The sequence below is a fragment of the Podarcis muralis genome, chromosome 14 (assembly GCF_964188315.1).
Source record: "Podarcis muralis chromosome 14, rPodMur119.hap1.1, whole genome shotgun sequence".
NCBI classification, from domain to species: Eukaryota; Metazoa; Chordata; class Lepidosauria; order Squamata; family Lacertidae; genus Podarcis; species Podarcis muralis.
In genome coordinates this window covers 18,475,317-18,497,318 of record NC_135668.1, presented here as the reverse complement: position 1 = coordinate 18,497,318, position 22,002 = coordinate 18,475,317, and the positions used below count along the sequence as shown (strand labels likewise).

General features: G+C 45.8%; 1 protein-coding gene across 1 annotated transcript in view; it reads right to left on the bottom strand.

Annotated features, from left to right (window-relative positions):
* TMC3 (transmembrane channel like 3) overlaps nucleotides 1-12,353 on the bottom strand; it is a 33,800-nt gene extending 21,447 nt beyond the window's left edge. Inside the window, exons 1-4 of the mRNA XM_077918863.1 lie at nucleotides 12,083-12,353; nucleotides 9,427-9,968; nucleotides 4,934-5,077; nucleotides 3,463-3,538 (exon numbers count right to left, since the gene is read on the bottom strand). Of these exons, the coding sequence (XP_077774989.1) occupies nucleotides 3,463-3,538; nucleotides 4,934-5,077; nucleotides 9,427-9,524 (318 nt within the window). The 5' untranslated portion in view covers nucleotides 9,525-9,968; nucleotides 12,083-12,353. The remainder of the gene's footprint in view (nucleotides 1-3,462; nucleotides 3,539-4,933; nucleotides 5,078-9,426; nucleotides 9,969-12,082) is intronic.
* Nucleotides 12,354-22,002: the final 9,649 nt, after the last annotated feature.

Genomic DNA, 22,002 nt, shown 5'->3' with positions numbered 1-22,002 from the left:
ACATATGACTATAATGACACGGAGGATCCCCAGTGTCCCCCTTAAACCTGGCCAAGAGGAGAAAGTTCTCTGACATTTGATAACATGCACAGTGGTACCTCAGGTTACATACGCTTCAGGTTACAGACTCCGCTAACCCAGAAATAGTACCTCGGGTTAAGAACTTTGCTTCAGGATGAGAACAGAAATCGTGCTCCGGCGCCGTGGCAGCAACAGGAGGCCCCATTAGCTAAAGTGGTACTTCAGGTTAAGAACAGTTTCAGGTTAAGAACAGACCTCCAGAACAAATTAAGTTCTTAACCTGAGGTACCACTTGTCAGGGGTTCAGGAGCAGAGGGACAGGAAAGGGAGGAATTAGAGACCGAGGGAGAGGAATCTGAGGGAGAGGTCAGCGATGATAGCCGTCCGAGGTCTCTAAGTCTCTCCAGCGAATCAGAGGATTCACAGAAAGGGGCTCCCGTGGTCAGAGCTAGGGGGTTGCCAGAGGGAACACCTCAGGAAGGAAGGGCCAGAGGGGACTCAGAGAGCAGCAGCTGGAAATCGGGACCAGCTTCCCCACCGGAGAGCAGTAGGGGGGAGGAGCCCCAGGCATCGGCAGCAGGCAGCTTTCCGTCAGCGGAAGGACATGAGTCAGGGTTAGCCACGCCTGCATCAGAGAGTGAGGAAACGGTCAAAAGGAAGGTCAGGGGCAGCGCGCGCGCGCCAAGTTCAAATGTACAAGAGGGTGGCGCAATGAGCAGCCCGGAGAGGGAGCCGGGTCCCAAAGCCCGCCGAAGAGAGGGGGAGGAGTCCGAGGGGTCCGCATCCGAGGCGTCCAGGAAGGAAGGCACCCTGGGGGGTAGTAGGACCCAGAGGCGGAAGGAGAAACGAAGAAGGTGGAGTAAGGCTAGAGTCTTAAACTGGTGTACAGGGGGCGGAGACTCAGACGAGGCTTCGCTGGTCTAGGGTCTAGACGTAGAGACGCACGCTAGGGCTTGAAAATGGAAACTAAACTTCAATAAAGACTTTTGTACAGTTCTGCTGGCTAGCGTTGGTCTTCTGTGAGCTGGGACCTGGAGGCAGTCTCTGACACCACTGTATTTCTTTTAAAATTCCTCAGACATTTTGCTCATGGAGTAACTCTCCATTTCATGCTGAACTGCGCTTTGGGCAAAATTTCTCATTTGACCCTTTCGTTCCATGGTATTGAGAAAGCAATAACATTGCCGTGCCTATGATGGTTCAGCCCATTAGTCAATCTCAAGAGGCCGCCTTCTCTGGTCGCTAGTTGCTCATGCACAGTCCATTTCTTTCGAGCCAGATTTTTCTTAACTCATGAATAATCAATGCCGTGGTCAAAGCTAATTAATTCCATGGGTCTTCCAAGGCTTTATTGCTGTAAGTGGAACTATTTTAATTAAACAAAAAATTAACAGATGGCACAGACCTTCTCGATCAATCAGAAAACCACACCAATGGCACAGATAAAGCTTTACAGGCAATATATTGTAAAGCAGCAAAGTGGCATCTGCCGGCCTCCAGATGTGGCTAGCCTACAACTTCCATGGGGTGTATGGGGTGTTAGGGGAGGGTTAGTGTTATGTATTCAGTGGTCTGTGTTTGCCTGAGCTTGAGTCTGGACTAAGGATTCTGAGCTCCTCTGTTCTGATTCGATACATGATGTCCAATCACAGAACATTTCAGGATTTGGGGCTCTGCCATTGGCCCTTGAACTCATAAGTCATGATTCGCAGCTTGGAAGTTTAGACAGCCAATCACGTTGGGAGTGGGAGTGGCCCAAGCTTTCAAGAATGTATATAAGCAGTTGCTTTGCCCCTGTTTCCCAGTTATGTGGTTCAATAAAGCTTCTTGCTGTTATCGCTGTGTCTTGCCTCGTGGGAACCCACCTACACTTCAGTAAGTACCTCCGGTGAGGGACACTTGCTCCTTCTAGGGTGGTTTGTCCACCTTTGGGCCCCACCCTGCACTCAGCTCCCATCAATGGTTCCTAGAAGCTGTCAGCATGTGACAGCAGCCACACTCCAGGAACAGCTTTGATTGGTCGGCTAAACCAGGTGACGGTAGCTGATGGGTCTCAAACCCTCGGTGAGTCAGCGACTTCCTCTGCATGTGAGAACAAGCTCTGGTGGATTAAGCGAACATGACCATTAGTGGGTGCAACAGTCAAGAAGGTGGTTTCTGCACATTCTGGAGAGGGAAGTGTGGGGTAGATGGGACTTTTCAACCTGGGAAGGTAGCCCATCTAAACCTCCACTGCCTTGAAGGATATCTTCAGGAGAAGAAATGGCTAAGGGGTAAACACTACCATTTACAGTGGTACCTCAGGTTAAGTACTTAATTCATTCTGGAGGTCCATACTTAACCTGAAACTGTTCTTAACCTGAAGTACCACTTTAGCTAAGGGGGCCTCCTGCTGTCGCCACGCTGCCGGAGCACAATTTCTGTTCTCATCCTGAAGCAAAGTTCTTAACCTGAGGTACTATTTGTGGGTTAGCGGAGTCTGTAACCTGAAGTGTCTGTAACCCAAGGTACCACTGTATTGGACATAAGACAGAGCTGAATGCTAGAAGATAAAGAGAGAGCAATTCACCCAGAGCACAGTTAAATCTGTGGAACTCGCTGCCACAGGAGGCAGTGGTGGCTTTCAAATAGGGTTGGGCAGATTCATGGATGATCTGAAGCTTATGTAACCTGAAGCGTATGTAACCCGAGGTACCACTGTATTAATTTATAGGGTTTGAGGGATCCCTCCCAAATCTGTAACAATATTTGGGAAAACGGTTCTCGAAAAGTTTGGCTGCCTCTTGAAATATTGACACTAAACTTGGCAGGAGGGCTCCTGAGGTAGGGGAGCCAGTTTTTGCCCATGTTGCTGTCTGCCATTTTGAATCAAGATGGCAGACCAGCATGTGACGTGGGCATGACTTGGGGCAATTTCTGGCACGATGGGTCCAAACTCAGAAATTACACTTCTAAAAATCCCAGACACACCCCACTAGTCCTTTATATTTATATATATTTAGTCCTATACAGTGGTACCTCGGGTTAAGTACTTAATTCGTTCCGGAGGTCCGTATTTAACCTGAAACTGTTCTTAACCTGAAGCACCACTTTAGCTAATGGGGCCTCCTACTGCCGCCACGCGATTTCTGTTCTCATCCTGAAGCAAAGTTCTTAACCTGAAGCACTATTTCTGGGTTAGTGGAGTCTGTAACCTGAAGCGTATGTAACCTGAAGCGTATGTAACCTGAGGTACCACTGTATATATATTGCAAGGCTGTGAAAGCTTCCCCTTCAGAATTTCTGCCAGACAGATACGCCGGCAACCTCTACCTTGCTGCCCTCTTTTTTTTCCATTTAGCTAATAATGATGACTTGGAAACATTTCCCTCTGCCAATGGAAATCCTCAATCACTTTCATGGAAAGCAAGTTCAGGAGCTTGTAATGAAAAGCAGACCAACCTCAGCTCCGGCTGCCTGGTAGCCTCTCGTTCGAGTCAGCCGACCTTCGTACTTCAGTACAATCTCTTTGGCTTGTCTGCCGAGGAAGACGAGAGATTCATTCCGCCTGACCAAAATCTCATTACATCCCCAGCGCCTGACGTCCCCCTCTCATAAATAACACCTAACGAACTTGCCAAGGAGCGCGAAATACTGCTGCAAAATGCAAGCTGCCTTGTGGACCTTCCCCTCCCTCTCCACACTTAAAGGAAATTGGAGCATTGCAACAATGCTAAAGCCATACCCTCCAACGAAAATAGGGATGCCCTATTCAATAATAATAATAATAATAATTTTATTATTTAGACCCCACCCATCTGACTGGGTTGCCCCAGCCACGCTAGGTGGCTTCCAATACATATAAAAACTTAATAAAACATTCAACATTAGAAAAAAAAAACCTTCCCTATGAAGCTGCCTTCAGATGTCTTCTAAAGGTTTACTTGGCTCGGGGGTCGCATAACTCTATAACCTCTAGCATTTCTCCGATGAAAATAGGGACGTCCTAAGGAAAAGCGAGGCATTCTGGGATCAAATCAGAAACCGGGTTGACTTCTGTAAATCTGGGGCTGTCCCTGGAAAATTGGGACACTTGGAGGGTCTGTAATGTTTTCTCTTAAACAAAGAAATTTAAGAAAACAAAAATTAAGGAAGAAGGTGTTTAACCACTACGGTGCCTGAAGGAGACCTGACATAGCCTTCTCGGCAGTGGCGCCCGCCCTGTGGAACGCCCTCCCACCAGATGTCAAGGAAATAAACAACTATCTGACTTTTAGAAGACATCTGAAGGCAGCCTTGTTTAGGGGAGTTTTTAATGTTTGATGTTTTATTGTGTTTTTAATATCCTGCTGGAATCTGCCCAGAGTGGCTGGGGAGGCCTGGCTAGATGGACGGGGTGTAAGTATGTATGTATGTATGTATGTATGTATTATTTCCAGGTAGACCTAAGAAGATCACCCTCTGAAATCCTGCAGATTAACGGTCCTACTGTTGACTTACAGAATATAAGTAAAGGTAAAGGGACCCATGACCATTAGGTCCAGTCGTGACCGACTCTGGGGTTGCGGCGCTCATCTCGCTTTATTGGCTGAGGGAGCCGGCGTACAGCTTCCGGGTCATGTGGCCAGCATGACTAAGCAGCTTCTGGTGAACCAGAGCAGCGCACGGAAACGCCGTTTACTTTCCCGCCGGAGTGGTACCTATTTATCTACTTGCACTTTGACGTGCTTTCGAACTGCTAGGTTGGCAGGAGCAGGGACCGAGCAACGGGAGCTCACCCCGTCACGGGGATTCGAACCGCCGACCACTGCTTATCACTAGGCAGATGCAGCCATTGATTTGTTTCTTGGAAAGTGTAAATGATTTGAGATCACAAAACCCACAAGGGTGTATGTTTCAGAAATGACTGATGTCGTTGGAGAATTTCCATTACCTTAACGCCCTGAGTTTCTGCCTCATGGGCCAGGGTCTGCAACGGATGTTGGCCATGATCTCCTTCTGAAACTGTATATTCTGGAAGATCTGTTCTGGGTCACTGCTGTCAACCTTCTCATCCCCATTATCTTCATCTGAGTTGCTAGGTATGGCCGATATCCCATGGTGCATGTGCACACACACACAGCGCAAGGTGAGTTATCATCACAGTGATTTTTCAGCCAAAAGCAAAAGGTTGCATCAGTAAAACATACAGGTTGCATCAGTGCAGATAATCTAGAAACCCCCATCATACAAACAGATGGTTGGATATTTCAATCCTTGTGACTCTGGTACTTAATTTAGTCCAGCTTTTCTGAATGCTTTTGCGCTTTAAACAGCAGACTGACAAATGCAGCCCCCAACACCACAATTCAACACATCTCTAATCAGACATCGCTCAGTTTACTTAGCTTACTCCCAAGTAGGGAAATCTAGCCCAGGGAGGAAATTCAGCTCAGTTCACATTTAAAGACAAATCTATCACATTTACTCATTCAAAACAATAAGAGAATTAAATGAACCGGCCATCTTTTATTCACAGTTACCTGGATTTATTTATTTTTTGATGCAGTTTTCCAACCAGTGTTGACAAAAATGCCATACATTAGGAGAATGTGTGCACAACGATGGACATATGAGTGAAAAAAACTTACAAAATTGTAGCAGAATTATATTGCTTGCAAAAATGTGCACATTAGTCAAAACTGTATTAAAAATGTGCCTACTGGGAGAAACCTGCAACAAAACGATACAAAAATTTCCTGGGGAGATTTATTTTCCTTAAGAAAATCCCAAATTGCTGCAGAAATGTGGAGAACTGAATTTAAGATAGTTAAAGTAAGAAACCGAGAGACCCGAAATTGTCCCAGATAAGCCGGGCTACCTGTCTTTCTGACTTCAAGGCTTGACCAAGGCACTTTATTTGTAGACCAGGGCGGTTAACTTTTTATACCAAGTGGGCCGCAAGAGTATTTTGACATGGAACCCATGGTCAAGTTCACTGCATGTATGGTGTTAAAGGAAAATATTATGAAAATGATGTATAGATGGTACTTAACCCCTGTAAAACTAGCAAAGATATATCATAATAGAGATGATCTATGTTGGAAATGTAAAGAAAAGGAGGGTACCTTTTATCATATTTGGTGGACCTGCCCCAAGGTGAAAGACTGCTGGGAGAAGATTTATAATGAATTAGAAAAAAATGTTGAAATATACATTTATTAAGAAACCAGAGGCCTTTCTTCTTGGAATAATAGGTTTGGAATTGCCCAAAAAAGATGTTAGCTTGTTTTTGTATGCCACAACTGCAGCTAGAATTTTGTTAGCTAAGAATTGGAAATCACCAGAAGTCCCAACAGTGGTGGAATGGTAGATGAAGATGATGGACTTTTCGGAGCTAGCAGACCTGACTGGAAGAGTCCGCGACCAGAAGGAGGAGGAGTACCAGAAGGAATGGATGAAATTCAAAGACTATTTAGTTAAATATGCTAAGATAACTTAATTGGGAAAACTTGCAAATACCAGATAGGTCTAGGATTTAAATATGTGACGTTAGAGAATAATATGTTTAAAGTCAAAATGAAAAGAAAGAACAATGTTAAGTGATTAAGTTAATTTTATGAGAAAATTGGTTTTGGAAAACTGTTACAATGATATACACTGAAATTCAGCCAGGGAGATTTGAGGAAGTCACTTAACAATGTTACCAAGATTGGATCAAGTAAAGTTAAGATGTATGTTTGTTCAAAAATTTTGGAAAATCAATAAAAAAAAAATGGGGAAAAAAGACATGGAACCCACGGGCTGTACTTGTCATGTTGGGAGGGAGGCCAAAATCTGAGTGCCCCCTGCCCTCATGCTGCCTTCCTAAAGCCAGATAAGTGATGTGGCAGGCTTTGGGAAGGAGGCACAAAGCTCTCCCAGGGTCCTAGAGCCCTTCTACCTTCTTCCCAAAGCTGGGAAAGGGCTCTCTAGGCTCTGGGAAGAAGGATGGGGGACTCTAGGTGTTAAGTTGTGGGTGAACATATCAGACGACACAGCGATTCTTCAAACAGCTCTTGTTTATTCACAGGCCAGAACAGAACTGAACTGAAGGGTTCAGCCAGCCTGCTTATATAGAGCTCCAGTACAACGTAACTGTAACAATTTTCTAAAACTATCCAATCACTGAACGTCACTTTCGATCCCTTATTTGCATAACTATCTACAGTATCCCCCTGCTGGCCCAGGGTGAGAACTTCAGTACATAACACTAGGAAGCTGCCAGAGCCCTCATGCTTCCTTCCTCAAGCCCAGCAACTCTCTTACCTGGCTTTGGGAAGGCAGCACAAGGGGTTTTTCGGGGGGGGGGGAGTTCAAATGTTGCCGAGGGCTGGAAAAAAGGCCTCGAGAACTACCTGCATTTTGGACTGCCCTGTTGTAAACACATGGCTCCGTAGGACTGAAGTGGCATGTCTGCGTTTTCCATTACAAGCGCTCGCTGCACATTTAATTGCAGCTCCGCATCGTCTTCCGTCTGAGCCGCACTGATAACACAGTGCTCCTTTCTAGAAATGTGTGTATGTGTAAATAATAAAAGAATAAATGGCTCAAGGCCATCAATTCCCCAGGACTGCGAATAAAGTGTTCTGCAACCAGATCCTCTGCATATTTAGCCAGATATAGGTCCCCCAATTGGATTTGCTCTGAAGTAAATATGCATATGATGATGACAGCAACCTTAGTTTTAAAATAGCAATATTATTCCTCTGCCACTGAGGCTGCCATCCTATATATTTATCTATTTAAGAGCATTTGTACCCCACTCTTTATCCAAAAAAATTCCAGGGGGGCAAACATACAATCAAGAGAGTCCCTATCCACAGGCTTACCATCTAAAAAAATCCACAACACACAAGGGAAAAGGGAGGAGGAAAACAAACCTATATATGCTTACTTGGGAGTAAGCCTCACTGAGCTTTATTTGGGTTCCCCTTACATTAGAATTGATACACACAGGACTACACTCTGAGGGAAGTAGGTAGCATGTGCCTGAATTTTTTTTTTAACCAAGACTCATGGCTAACAATTTCCTGTTGCACATAAGGGGGCAGCAGTGTGGTATACTGGTCAGAGGGTTGGGTTGGGACCTGGGAAACCAGGGTTCAAATCCCCACTCAGCCATGATGTTTGAGCCAGAGTCATTATCTCTCATCCTAACCTACCTCACAGGCTTGTTGTGATGGTGGAATGGGAAGAAGAAGACCTATGTAAGTTGCCTTGAACTCATTGGAGAAAAGGTGGGGTACGCACATAACAATACTACTAGTAGTCGTAGTAGTAGTAGTAGTAATAATAATAATAATAATAATAATAATAATAATAATAATATACATTTACTGAATTCAGACAGCATCTAGAGGCATAGACAGTATTCCTCTTTGTAATGGTGATTGTGAAGATGTGTGTGCAAAGGAGATGCAGAAGACCACACTTTCCTACATTCATAAAACGAGTCTCCGAACAAATAAACAACCAAAGAGATTTAACCGCTTGCCACCCTGCCAAAATCAATCAATCAAAGCTGGGATCTTTCAGAAATAGAAATGCGCTGCATTGGAATTCAACACTGGAAGTGCAGAGAAACAGCATCTGAAAATTTTAAAATGCAGGTTCCTGCACGCATCATTTCAGGGCATTACAAAAGGCCAGTTGCAAAAGCAGTGCTTGGGTTAGATTGTTAATTTGGACTGTGCGGGTGCTATACCCAGAATAGTGTTCTGAGTGTGTTCATTTTTAAACCGTGTGTTAGACTCCTTGGGTGTCTGAGTGACAGAAGGAGGGACATCTATGATTTTCTATTAATAAGAACAAGGAAGTAGATGTGGGGTGAGAGAGAGAGAGAGAGAGAGAGAGAGAGAGAGAGAGAGAGAGAGAGAGAGAATGAGAAAATCCCCAAAGGAACTATGCTCTTGTACTTGGAACAGCTGAATAAAAGGGGGCATTTTTTGGCTAGTGAAGCCTGTCAGGCAAGGATAAGAGAATCAGCACCTAATTAAATTCCCTCTCTTAGGGCTCCTCCAGACTGTCACTATTTTGCGGCGCATACCAGAAATTTAGCTTTGTGCAACTGAAGTGGGTTGAAGTGTGCTGTCACCCAGGTGCAGCAAAGTCCCTTAAAAAAAATTATGAATCTGACTTTTTGCAGTTTGGAAAGTGACAAGGAAAAGCACTGAAAAGGGTGGGATGAATGAATAACATGAAGATGTATAAACACCCTGTAAGCAAATCAGGATGAATGCAGGACAAATTCACCCTATAAACAAGAGTGCTTAATAAGGACTGAATAGAATCTAACCTCAGCAGCAGCTTTGTGGAAGCAACCCTGAAGAGGAGCAGTCTCTCTTTGTACCTGGTTCCCCATAGCCTTTCTAGTCTATCCTAGCCTATCCAAAGGCAATCTCTCACCTGTGGGGTGGCTCCTGGTAGGTGTAGATGCTGGCATGGCGCTTCACCGTTTTCGACCTCTTGCAGGACTTTGCTGAAGAAGCACCTCCAGACGACATCTTAGGAGTTTCTGGGTGCTTCAAAACTCAGGGTTTTGAAAGGCAGCAGCAACAATCAGATCTCGAGAACATGGGGGGAATGCGTTGGGTACCACCAGGTATCTCAAAGCAGAAGCAGAAGCTGACGGATCTTGAAGTGGACTCCCTTATTTCCCCTCTTGGTGGCATCTGGCAATCCTGAGTCTGGGAAAGACCAGAAAGCTGGAAACACAGACATAATCTTAAAGGTACAGTGCACCAAAGCCTGTAGCACAGCAGCAGCGATGCTTGATCTCCTCCTTCACGTCCAAGGGAGCAGCTGCGGTGCTCTTGGTCTGTTGCAGCAAAGGAAAAAGACGACACGTCTCGTAGCACACATTCATCAAGGCATCGCTGTCCCACGGAAAAGCCTACTGCATTAGGCGCACAAAAATCATCATCAAACGATGCAGCCTGCTCTGGACGCTAGAAATAAATAAAACCCTGAGTCAAGAATGATTGTGGCCACCATTTTAAAAGGGTAATTTTGCAGCGTTTGCATTTCAAGTGTGTAACACTGGAGCTCCCTAAAGCTGTGCCCTGGGGGAACCTCGTGTCTGGGCAGGTGAGGAGCCTGTTGGAGGTGGGCTCTGTATACACCCCCTGGAGTACCCACCCATGCCCCAGCTGCCCAGTCCACCAGGGGGCAAAACACTTGCCCTGCCCTGGGCACCGGCAACCCATGCTACACCACTGTTCCACAGTATGCCACATTCCACAAACACACACACAACCGTCTTTCCATCCAGCGAAGGCATTATCACAGCTCAGAGACACATTTCAGCCAGGCAAAAGCACCTGAGAGTTCAGGGCAGGGCCAGTAAGGCGTCCTGGGGAGAGTCCTGAGGGCCAGATAAACATGCCTGGAGGGCCACCTTCGTTTCTTGTTGAGTCCTCTGGTTGAGATTTTGCAAGGATGTGAGGCTTCAGCTGCCTATATTAGGCACCCATGGCCTCTGCACACTTTATACGTCTCCTATCTCAAGATGGAACATTAAGTTCTCTCCACTAGATTTGTAACTGAGGGCAGCTGGCTTTTCTTCACACTCCCAGCTAATCTACTGTGTCATTGTTAGCTGAAAAAATGTCCCTTTTAAATGACCATAGTTAAACCCTGTATGCATTCAGGCAACCAAAATGCAATGGCTGAAGTATTCTTCTCTTACCCAACCTGTTTTGTTGCTCTTTTGTAGCCATACTAAGTTTTTAAGTGATATTCTCTCTCATGATTAAGAAGCATCAAATGCTTTTAAAAGTGTTGTTTTGAAACCAGTGCAGCTTTGGAAAGTTCATTCCACCATCTTGATTCAAAATGGCGTTCAAATGCATCCAAACAAATGAGAACTTACTCCTTGATTCCAGGAAGCCATTGTGCAAAAATATATGGTGCCCAAACCTATAACAAACAAGTTTCATGAACACTTTCTCACATGCACATTCCTGTGCTGGACATGTTTTGTCCTTATTGTTAGAAAAAGTGCACTATAATGATAATAAATTAAGTAAGACAATTTCCTCATTAATTTTTCTTTCTCTCTCTGTCACCTCCCCTGAGTCACAATCCTACAAAATTGCCTGGCTGGCATAATTGCCAATCAGGCCACAGATTAAATTCAAGCACAAATAAGCAGCCAAACGTCACAGATATATCAACTCCAAAATACCCTCCTCCAATCTCTCAGCTGCAAGGCTTATCTCAAGTTCCCAGATGGAATGGGTTAAGATAACTGTGTGGAACATCACAGAAGCCCATGAAATTCTGTTTTGCTCATAAACTGGAGTCAAGCTGCCGGATCGCCCCTTTTCATGCCGGTGCTAGATAAACCTCTCATCTAATGATTTAACGACAATAAAATGGAGCAATTAGATTGGCTGATTGACTGGTCTAGTCTCAAGCATCAGTTAATAGTCTTGAGCACCTACTTAGGGATGGGTGAATCTGACTATTTTTGACCCATGCCAATTTAACATGTTATCACTCATAATTCCATCCCATTCCCTGTCCGCATTAGTCTGAAAATTAAATACATATTTAAATTTGAGTATTTTGACACACAATCATATTTAAATGCAGCTTTCATCTAAAAAATAATCTTTAAATTAATTAATGGGGAACCAATTATTTTGTTATAACCAACAGAAATGTCTAGAACAGGGGTGAGGGACCTGTGGCCCTCCAGATGTTATTGGACTCCATCAGCCCCAGTCAGAATGGCCAATGGTCAGGGGTGATGGGAGGTACAGTCCTGTGACAGCACCCCATTCTTTAGTCTAGAACAGGGTTTCCCAGGGTCTCCAGCTGTTTTTTGGAATACAATTCCCATCATCCCTGACCACTGGTCCAACTAGCAAGGGATGATGGGAGTTGTAGTCCAACAACAGCTGGAGGCCCACGTTTGAGAAACACTGGTTGAGGACTTTGTCACCAAGCCCAAGTTCCTGTGTGTGGATTTAAGAGTATGTGAACAGCATCAGAAATGGATAAAATGGAACAAGAACAGCAAACGTTGAATTCAGAAGCTTTTACTTAAAAGGAATACCTTTCTGCAATAAATAATAATTTCCTTAAACTGTTCCCTTGAAGCATCCTGCGATTCATCACAGCCATAACAGCTTAAGTGGGTACCATTTTCCAGGACTACTTAGACATGATATAGTTCCCTGCAGAGACAACATATCCAGCAGCTACATTAGCAGGGTCCCTTGGAGCTGCCCAAGTCTACCGGACCAGATTCCAAGCTCCCAGCCTACTTCAGATTCTGAACTAATTTTGCTGGCTGCCCCTATGAGACTAAAGATCTCAGACGAGCATCAGATGTGTGCGCACAACCTTCCATGTGCGACTCCAGTCAGACTGTCTTTCTCAGGCCCCTTTGAACGTAGGCTGGATGTCACAAATATATTCAGCCCACCAGGGACTTTTCTGAAAGCGTCTTAATTGGATTATTTGGCATTGAACCTGAATCGCTGGAAACCAGGAACAGGATGCAGCTTAAATGCAGAAGGTAGAAATTTGGAGGCATTTGGCAGAGATACAGGAAAGGGGGTGGCTGACACAAGTGGTCCAGCAGAGTCCCTGCCAGTATGATGAGTGGGCGATGGAAGAAGCAGGGTTGGAAGAAGGGAGCAGTGATCTGGGAGAACCTGTAACAGCCAGGAGACAAGAGGTGGAGGCAGGAGAAGCTGCTGGCTTGGAGAGTGACACACAGGTGCAGGAGCAGAGAGAGAGAGGTCTGGCTGGTGGAGAGTCAAGGGCTTCTACACCTTCTCCTCCTATTCCACTGTCTTCCAGAACCAGAAGAGGATTGCAGTGAGAGGAACAGAAACAGGTTACACACAGGCAGGGCTGTCTTAAGCATATGCAGCACCGGGATGCAAAGATCCACTCGGTGGGGGCTCCCCCCAGGTTGCCCAGTCCCAGGCATGCAGGAGGTTGGAGCTGGCTGGCCGCCTCAGCATCTTGCTGGCTCAGTCACCCCTGAACTCATGGCACAGAGCCGCCCGCAGCAGAAGAGCCCGTCACGGCGCTCCGACTGATGGGCAGGCTCTTCCGCAGACTCAACTCTCAGGATCCGGACTCTCAGCCAGGCGCCCCTGAGAGCCCAGCGCCCAGGTGCCCCACACCCCTAGCACCTATGGGTAAGATGGCCCTGCACACAGGCATAGTCTTTGCCTGCTTGCGCACACCTCAAATAAAGGAGATACATAAGCTAAAGTTTGGGCTGGGGCCTCTCTGTTGCAGCAATTGCCTCATTGAGTGCACACCTAGGGGCAGCTGAGAGACACAGGACTGATGGTCATGCTTTCCCCTAATGTGTAAGTCTACTTTTGACAATAATGATTTAATTCCTCGCTCTGGGCATTCCTATTATTTTTTAAATGAAATTTCTACCTCACCTTTCCTCCCAGTCTCATTTTGCTGCATTCACTGGGGGATATCCAACATTGGTCATAATAATTAGTTCATAAACTGCTGAATTCAGTGGGTCTAGGTAAAAAAGATAAAGGACCCCTGGAGGTTACATCCAGTCAAAGGCAACTATGGGGTTGCGGCGCTCATTTTGCTTTTCAGGCCAAGGGAGCTGCCGTTTGCCCACAGACAGCTTTCCGGGTCGTGGCCAGCATGACCACACCGCTTCTGGCACAACGGGATGCCGTGACGGAAACCAGAGTGCACGGAAACGCTGTTTACCGCCACAGAGGTACCTACTGTATTTATCTGCTTGCACTGGTGTGCTTTCAAACTGCTAGGTTGACAGGAGCTGGGACAGAGCAACAGGAGCTCACTCCACCATGGGGATTCAAACTGCCAACTTTCTGATCGGCAAGCCCAAGAGGGACAGTGGTTTAGACCACAACGCCACCCACATCTCTTCTTATCACATACTGTATTTTTCGCTCTATAAGACGCACCAGACCACAAGACGCACCTAGTTTTTGGAGGAGGAAAACAAGAAAAAAAATATTCTGAATTTCAGAAGTCAGAGGAGCAAGAGGGATTGCTGTGCAGCGAAAGCAGCAATCCCTCTTGCCGTTCTGGCTTCTGGGATAGCTGCGCAGCCTGCATTCGGCCCATAAGATGCTCACACATTTCCCCTTACTTTTTAGGATGGAAAAAGTGGGTTTTATAGAGCAAAAAATACGGTAGAAGCAACCCAGGCATCAAAGAGAAAGCAACGATGTGTATTTTTCTGGAACACAGCACCACCTGAGTCCCACACCTAAGAGTAGCTAAGAGATGCAGGACTGATGGGCATGTGTTCCCCTAATATGCAAGTCTACTTTTGACAATAACGAGTTAATTTCTTGATCTGGACATTCCTTGCCTGACAGTGCTGTGACACTCATTCTTTTATTAATCAAATTTCTATCCCGCCTTTCTCCTCAGTCTCATTATGCTGCATTCACTGGGGAATAGTCAACATTGGCCATAATAATTAGTTCATAAACTCTTGAATTCAGTGGGTCTTTTCTTGGTAGGACTCATGTTGAATACCATTCATTCTCTCTTCTCTTTTTTTACTGCCGCCTGTGGTGGTTAGCGAGGCCACGGGTCCAACTTTACAGAGGACAACCCTCTGTTTGAAGGGTGGTTTGGTAAAAATGTGTGGTTTAGACATCAAGAACCAGAAGAGTGACTGCAGAGGCCTTGAAGTTCCCCATCAGCAGTTAGCAGTACTTGGATCATAGACAGAACAGGCTTAATAGGCTCCCTGGTCAAAGTCTTTCGCACTATAGAGAGATGGATTGTGCTTCTGTTGAAAGCAGGTGGAGGGAACTTTTGGCTGTATAGACATGGCTGAACTACAACTCCCACCAGCGCCAGCAAGCACAGCCAATGGCCAGGCGTGAGGGGAGTTATAGTTCAGCCAAATATCTGTGCGATATCGAGCAAGCTAGTGATTAAGCCTCTGGTAATAAACATTACAAAATGAATACTATTGATCCATTTTGCTCCCAAGATAAAACACCGAGATACATAAAAAGCGACGACAGGCAATCGCTGGCATTTTCAGAAGCAATGAAATATAGTAATATCTCCAGGATGTAAAATTGTTCTGTGACTCGGGCACATTTTGTGTTGGACGACCTTGAAATTTCCTGAGTCATGACCACTTTCCGCCTTCAGTTTCTAATGCCTGCCCTAAATCTCACACCCTGTCATGCTGCTCCATGCTTCATGCACTTTGTATTTCCCTGCCATGGAAGGATCTCCACATAAATTATAAAGGAAATGGAGCAGAGATGTAATCATAGCGCCCAGTGCTGCCATGGCAGAGAGAAAGCGCCAGACAAAAGGGAGCAAGCAAAGGGGCAGGGTTTAAATCAGTGTCACTCCACTTGGTAAAATGGATACAAATGGTGAACCCTGCCCCACTGCTTCCAAAGCAGTCCTAGATTATATCATCAGCCAATCATGTGACTTCAATACTTGGAAGGCAAAGGCTGTTTCTGACCATCAGGGGAAACGAAATCCTGATGGGAGACCTCAGATTTATGCTGCTTTTGTTTTTCCCTTTGAAAAACAAATTTTAATTGACATAGGGTGGTATCCTACAACCTGCTGGGCTGCCCTTAAAACACTGCAGAGGTGGGTGGGTGGTTGCCCATATCTTCCTCCAGTTCTGCTTCACAAGTTGATCCCAATGCAGGATCACAGGCTCATGGGGTATAACAGATGCTTGAGCATGGCAAAGTTAGGGACACGGGTGGCGCTGTGGTCTAAACCACTGAGCCCCTTGGGCTTGCTGATTGGAAGGTTGGTGGTTTGAATCCCCATGATGGAATGAGCTCTCATTGTTCAGTCCCAGCTCCTGCCAACCTAGCAGTTCGAAAGCACACCAGTGCAAGTAGATAAATAAGTACCACTGTGGCAGGAAGGTAAATCATCATCACCATCATTTTTAATTTGTATACTGTCTTTCTATCTTACAATACTCAAGAAGGTTTACAAGCTGAAGAAACAAAAAATGTACATCTTATAACAATCTGAAGCAATACAAAAATGTGATAATAAAACCTAACTTTAAATTAAGCAACCTACATCAAAAAGTAACATTCAACAATCATTAGAATAGTATAAAATAATATCAGCATATAAAAGTTAAACATAAATTCACCCTTAACAGTTACAATAAATAATTTCTAAACTATAATCAATAAAACAACGGCAAGCCACAGTACATGAAATAATACAATAGAAATTGAGAAGCAGAGACTAGAGGTTGGAGCAAGGCAGGTGGAAGAGAGCGTCTCTCCCCTCACAATACTTCCTCTAGGCACAGCTCTCTTATGAGGAGTCCCAGTGCTGGGGGAGTGGGGCAAGGCAGGTGGACAGAGGCCTTGCCTGATGAAGTCTCTCCCCTCACAGTGCTCCATGCGCTCTGGTTTCCGTCACGGTGTTCTGTTGCACCAGAAGCAGTTTAGTCCTGCTGGCCACATGACCCAGAAAGCTGTCTGTGGATAAACGCTGGTTTCCTCGGCCTGAAAGTGAGATGTGTGCCACTACCCCATAGTCACCTTTGACTGGACTTAACTGTCCAGGGGTCCTTTACCTTTGCCTTAGTCAGCAGAGGTCAGCCAGGCCAGGCACTGGTTTCTTTTCAGATTGTGCAAATCTTTTGATTTTGCTCAGATATCAAGCCAAAGTCTGCCCGTATCAAATATTCAGCACCTCTACCACTTTGTCTGGAGAGCAGCTTTGGGGCTGGGAGGACGAGAGGCTAATCTGATTTCCAGCATAATCAGATTTGGTATCTGTAACATGATCTAATGTGAAGCCACCATATCAATAAGACAAACAGCATTCACCTCTCAGAAAAAGCAGCAGGCCCGGCGGAACAGACACAACAGCTGGTATCCAGGAAACCTCGAAGATACGCCGCGGCTGCTGCATTTCCAAAGGGGACTGAAATTGACATCATTTTATTACAGAACAGAAGATCTGGAAATCTGCCCTGTCTATGCCATCCTTGGGGAGCTGCGCCACTGGCATGGGAAGATGCCATATCATCTACTTGTGCATTTTGCTGCATTTCAAGAATCATTGTTACGGTGCAGGCAGGGGAGGGAAACGGATCAGGTTCACCTTTAAAGGTGAATAGACCTAATTTGCAGGGACGCGGGTGGCGCTGTGGGTTAAACCACAGAGCCTAGGACTTGCCGATCAGAAGGTCGGCAGTTCGAATCCCCGCAACGGGGTGAGCCCCTGTTGCTCGGTCCCTGCTCCTGCCAACCTAGCAGTTCGAAAGCATGTCAAAGTGCAAGTAGATAAATAGGTACTGCTCCGGCGGAAAGGTAAACGGTGTTTCCGTGGGCTGCTCTGGTTGGTTATGACTGGACCCAGAGTTGGTTATGACTGGACCTAATGGTCAGGGGTCCCTTTTCCTTTACCTTTAGACCTAATGTGCACTTTCAGAACGTGAACTGAAATGTGGGGCTGTGCACAGCCCCCCACTGATTTTCCCCATTGCCCTGATCCAGGAGCCCCTAATCAGAGTGATGTTGCCTTGGGTCAACCCACGGATCACCTGCCTCACCCCAGATCCATCCCCAATGTAATTTGGGCGTCGGGCTTTTACATAGGGTTGGGAGGGGGGAGAGGGAGGAGGAGACACTGTATCTCCTCCTCTCCACCCAGCTAAGAGCAGCCAGGATTTGATCCTGCAGGGTGCTGCTCCTTTGCTCGTGAAGGAACAGCAACCGGCACCATGAAGCTGGCAAGCTTGGACTACTGCAATGCACTCTACGTGGGGCTACCTTTGATGGTGACTCGGAAACTACAACTAATCCAGAATGCGGCAGCTAGACTGGTGACTGGGAGTGGTTGCCAAGACCATATAACATCAGTCCTGAAAGACCTACATTGGCTCCCAGTACATTTCCGGGCACAATTTAAAATGTTGGTGCTGACCTTTAAAGCCTTCAACGGTCTCGGCCCAGTATACCTGAAGGAGCGTCTCCACCTCCATCGTTCTGTAGGGAACCAGGCAGAGGGCCTTCTCAGTAGTGGCACCCGCCCTGTGGAACACCCTCCCACCAGATGTCAAAGAAATAAACAACTATCTGACTTTTAGAAGACATCTGAAGGCAGCCCTGTTTAGGGAAGCTTTTAATATTTGATGAATTGTTGTATTTTAATATTTTGCTGGAAGCCGCCCAGAGTGGCTGGGGAAACCCAGCCAGATGGGTGGGGTATAAATAATAAATTGTTGTTGTTGTTGTTGTTGTTGTTATCATCAACAGGATTCGATCCTGCATAGTGTTGCTTCAGGGCCTAGGAAGAAGGAGAGGTCTGGTAGGAAAGGGTGTAGGGGTTGCCTTACATTCTCTTGTGAAGATGCAGTTGTGGTGCAGTTTGGTGTTGTGCCTCCTGACAGCCCCAGGTCAATGTGGGACCACCCAACCTGACCTAAAGTGAACTGGGGCCTTCCCAACCCAACCCAGCCCAACCCAACTGATGTCCTCCCAATATGCCCAATTTGGCTCTGGCCTGAACCAAATCTAGTGCACAGCTCTACCCAAACACACCTATGGTTTGAAATTCGTATTCCTCTGAGGATTGCAACACAGCCATCTAGCCAAGTAACATGTACAAAAATGCATTGTATTGCAGGAAATTGGTTTGCAAAAATGTTCATTGGGCAAAATTGCATACCAAAATATGTATCTTGCGAGAAATGTGTATTAAAATGCTAATGAATTTTCATGAGCAGAGTACTTTTTAAAAAATAAATGAACGGCACATTATTGTGGAAATGTGGAGAAATTGAACTTAAAGAGTGGAAAAAATGGGAAACTGAAATTGAGAGATTTTGCCCATCCCTAGGTTTGGGACTAAAAAATGTGGACACAGCAACTACACCATAAACGTAGCATCAAATCAAAGCCTAGTTTGCTACAGAAAAAGAAGCAAAGTGTCCTATGGCATCTTAAAGGTGATCTATTTTAAATATCCTGCTGTGGGAGTTAAAAGAGAACAAGGAATTCCTGCAAATTGCATGAATTACCTAGGAAGTGGCCTTAGACCAAGATCAGAATGTTGATCAAGGGTTCTGGAATGGGGACCAATGTCCCTGCTAGGATTGACTGAATATGTAATTTTCTCCTATCCCGATGCAGTCCAAAATGCCTGGAGAACGCCAGGCTGCCAAAGGCTGAATGAGGTTACCATTTTTATTTTTCAAGTTAACAGCCAAGACATTTCAGGACATTCCAGCTTTATAGGTACCACTCACCAGATGGCAGCAGAGACTGCAAGATAGCATAATGGGTCAAACTGTTAACCTTATCACTAGACATGAAAGAATTTCGTACTTTAAAAAAAAAAGTTTTAAAATCATGGGAAACCCCCCAATGCTTCCTCCTTTGTTCATATTGAGGCTAAGCTACACCTTGCACAGCAGATCTGTGACTAGATCACCCAGTGATATAATAATAAATAAACTAATAATAATAATAATAATAATAATAATAATAATAATAATAATAATAATTTTTTTATTTATACCCCACTCACCTGGCTGGGTCTCCCCAGCCACTCTGGGCGGCTCCCAACAGAACATAAAAATCATGATAAAACGTCAAATATTATTACTTTTACATTAAAGCAGCCGCACATGACAAGCCACCCTTGCTAAAATTCCTCTTCTGTGCAACTATTAACTACAGAGCAGGAGTCCCGCCCTCCAACCATGCCTGGGGAAGTGGTGTTTTTTGTTTGGAGTCAAGAAAACCAGACTAGTCATTTTAATGTTTATTTCTTTAGAGCACTGGTATGCTGCTCTTCATCCAAAAGTGCTCCTTGGGTGGTTAACATTCAAACAAGACAGTCCCTGTCTGCAGTTCTTACAATCTAAAAGTCGTGGCACAAAAGGGAAAGGGAACAGGGAGGGAGGAGGAAAAAATGAAATAACAATACAGGCACCGGTTCTTAAAGTTAAAGAATAACGGAAGTTAAAGAATAACTCACTTGCCCTACAGCTGGGGGGGAGGCAGCGGGTGGACCGCGTCACTCCCAGGCCCCGTGGTGAGTGCCACCCGCCATTTTGTCGCCCCCCCTTAGTGGTGACACCTGGGGCGGCCCGCATCCCCGCACCCCCCTTCCTCCACCGCTGCCTGCCAGAGGAAATCCTTCAGCAGAGGTGATTGAATGAGCCTTGCTTCCTATCTCAAGCGATTCTTTCAGCCAGCCTGGGTGGGATGTTAGTATCCAGAATGCCTATGCAAAGGGTTAATTGCAAGAGCTGTAGAACTCTGTGATGCCGTATGCTCTGTGGCCGTTATGGCCGTTATTTCCGTTATGGCAGTTAACTGAACAGTCAGAGCAACAAGTATGTCACTTTGTGCTGTCTGTCTCAGAGCTAGTGAGTCCGTAACAGTTTAATCTATGGCTGGATCGACACTGACATGAAAAAAACGCTATATACATACACACACACACACACACACACACACATATATCAACACAATTTACCATGGGCGATGGATTGCTGCTCTACAGCGCCCTCTGGTGTCACATTTTATAACACATTTTTAACGTTATAATTGACCAGTGTAGCTGAGTCCTATTTAAGATGTACAGTGGTAACTCTGGATGCTAACAGGATCCGTTCCGGAACCCCATTCGCATCCTGAAGAGAACGCAAGCCACGTCTGCACATCTGCGCATGCGCAGGTTGCGATTCGCCACTTCCACGCATGCGTGTGACGTCATTTTGAGCATCTGCGCATGCGCGAGTGGCAAAACCTGGAAGTAACGTATTCCGTTACTTCCGGGTTGCTGTGGAGCGTAACCTGAAAACGCTCAACCTGAACCATATTTAACCCGAGGTATGACTGTATTAGCAACTTAAGAATCATTACCTGCATTGTCTCTTCAATCTGCAACCGTAAGTACACTAAGTAAAAGTTAATGTGTTCTTTAAACTTCAAAAGAGAGTGTCTTGTGTAGTTTTTCTAGAAAACTTATTAAAGGGTTAAATGACCCAGGGCTGTCTTCCGCATACTCTGTAAATGGGCACTAGAGTCTAATTCCCACAGCCTGCCCCTTCCCTTCAACCACTGTCATCCCGCCCCCATTTGCCTCCTAATGCTTATTCATTGGCTCTGCTGTGGCAGGCCTATAGGAGCCAACTCCTAGGGGCCAAGGTCTCTTTGCACCCCCCCAAAAAATACTTGAGGGAGCCAAGGGCCCAAAGCTGATGGGCATTGCCATTCAAATGGTGTGTGCATGCCATGTGATCAAATATGGGCTTACCTGCCCACCCCCATATTTTATTCAAGTTGGCACCCCTTGGCAGACTAGCTTCATTAGACCTCCTCTGCCATCTGCTTGCCACCTGGGGGCTGCCATTCCCTCAGACTGCCTCAGTGGGAGAGATAGCAAGCAGGGCTCATTCATTTCTCTGGCTTTGCTGGAGATGATTTTCCTCTTCCCTCCCTGTTCCTTTCCCCTTGCGTGTCTTTTTATTTTATTTTTTTAGGTTTAGTGGGGACTGTCTTGTTTTGCTTGCAAGTAAGCCGCTTTGGGGGACGCGGGTGGCGCTGTGGGTTAAACCACAGAACCTAGGACTTGCCGATCAGAAGGTCGGTGGTTTGAATCCCCGCGACGGGGTGAGCTCCCGCTGCTCGGTCCCTGCTCCTGCCCACCTAGCAGTTCAAAAGCACGTCAAAGTGCAAGTAGATAAATAGCTACCACTCCAGCGGGAAGGTAAACGGCGTTTCCGTGTGCTGCTCTGGTTCGCCAGAAGCGGCTCAGTCATGCTGGCCACATGACCCGGAAAGCTGTCTGTGGACAAATGCTGGCTCCCTCGGCCAATAAAGCTAGATGAGCTAGCAACCCCAAAGTCAGTCACGACTGGACCTAATGGTCAGGGGTCCTGTTACCTTTACCTTAAGCCGCTCTGGGAGCCTTTTTGACTGAAGGTGTACAAATGCTCTAGATCAGGCATCCCCAAAC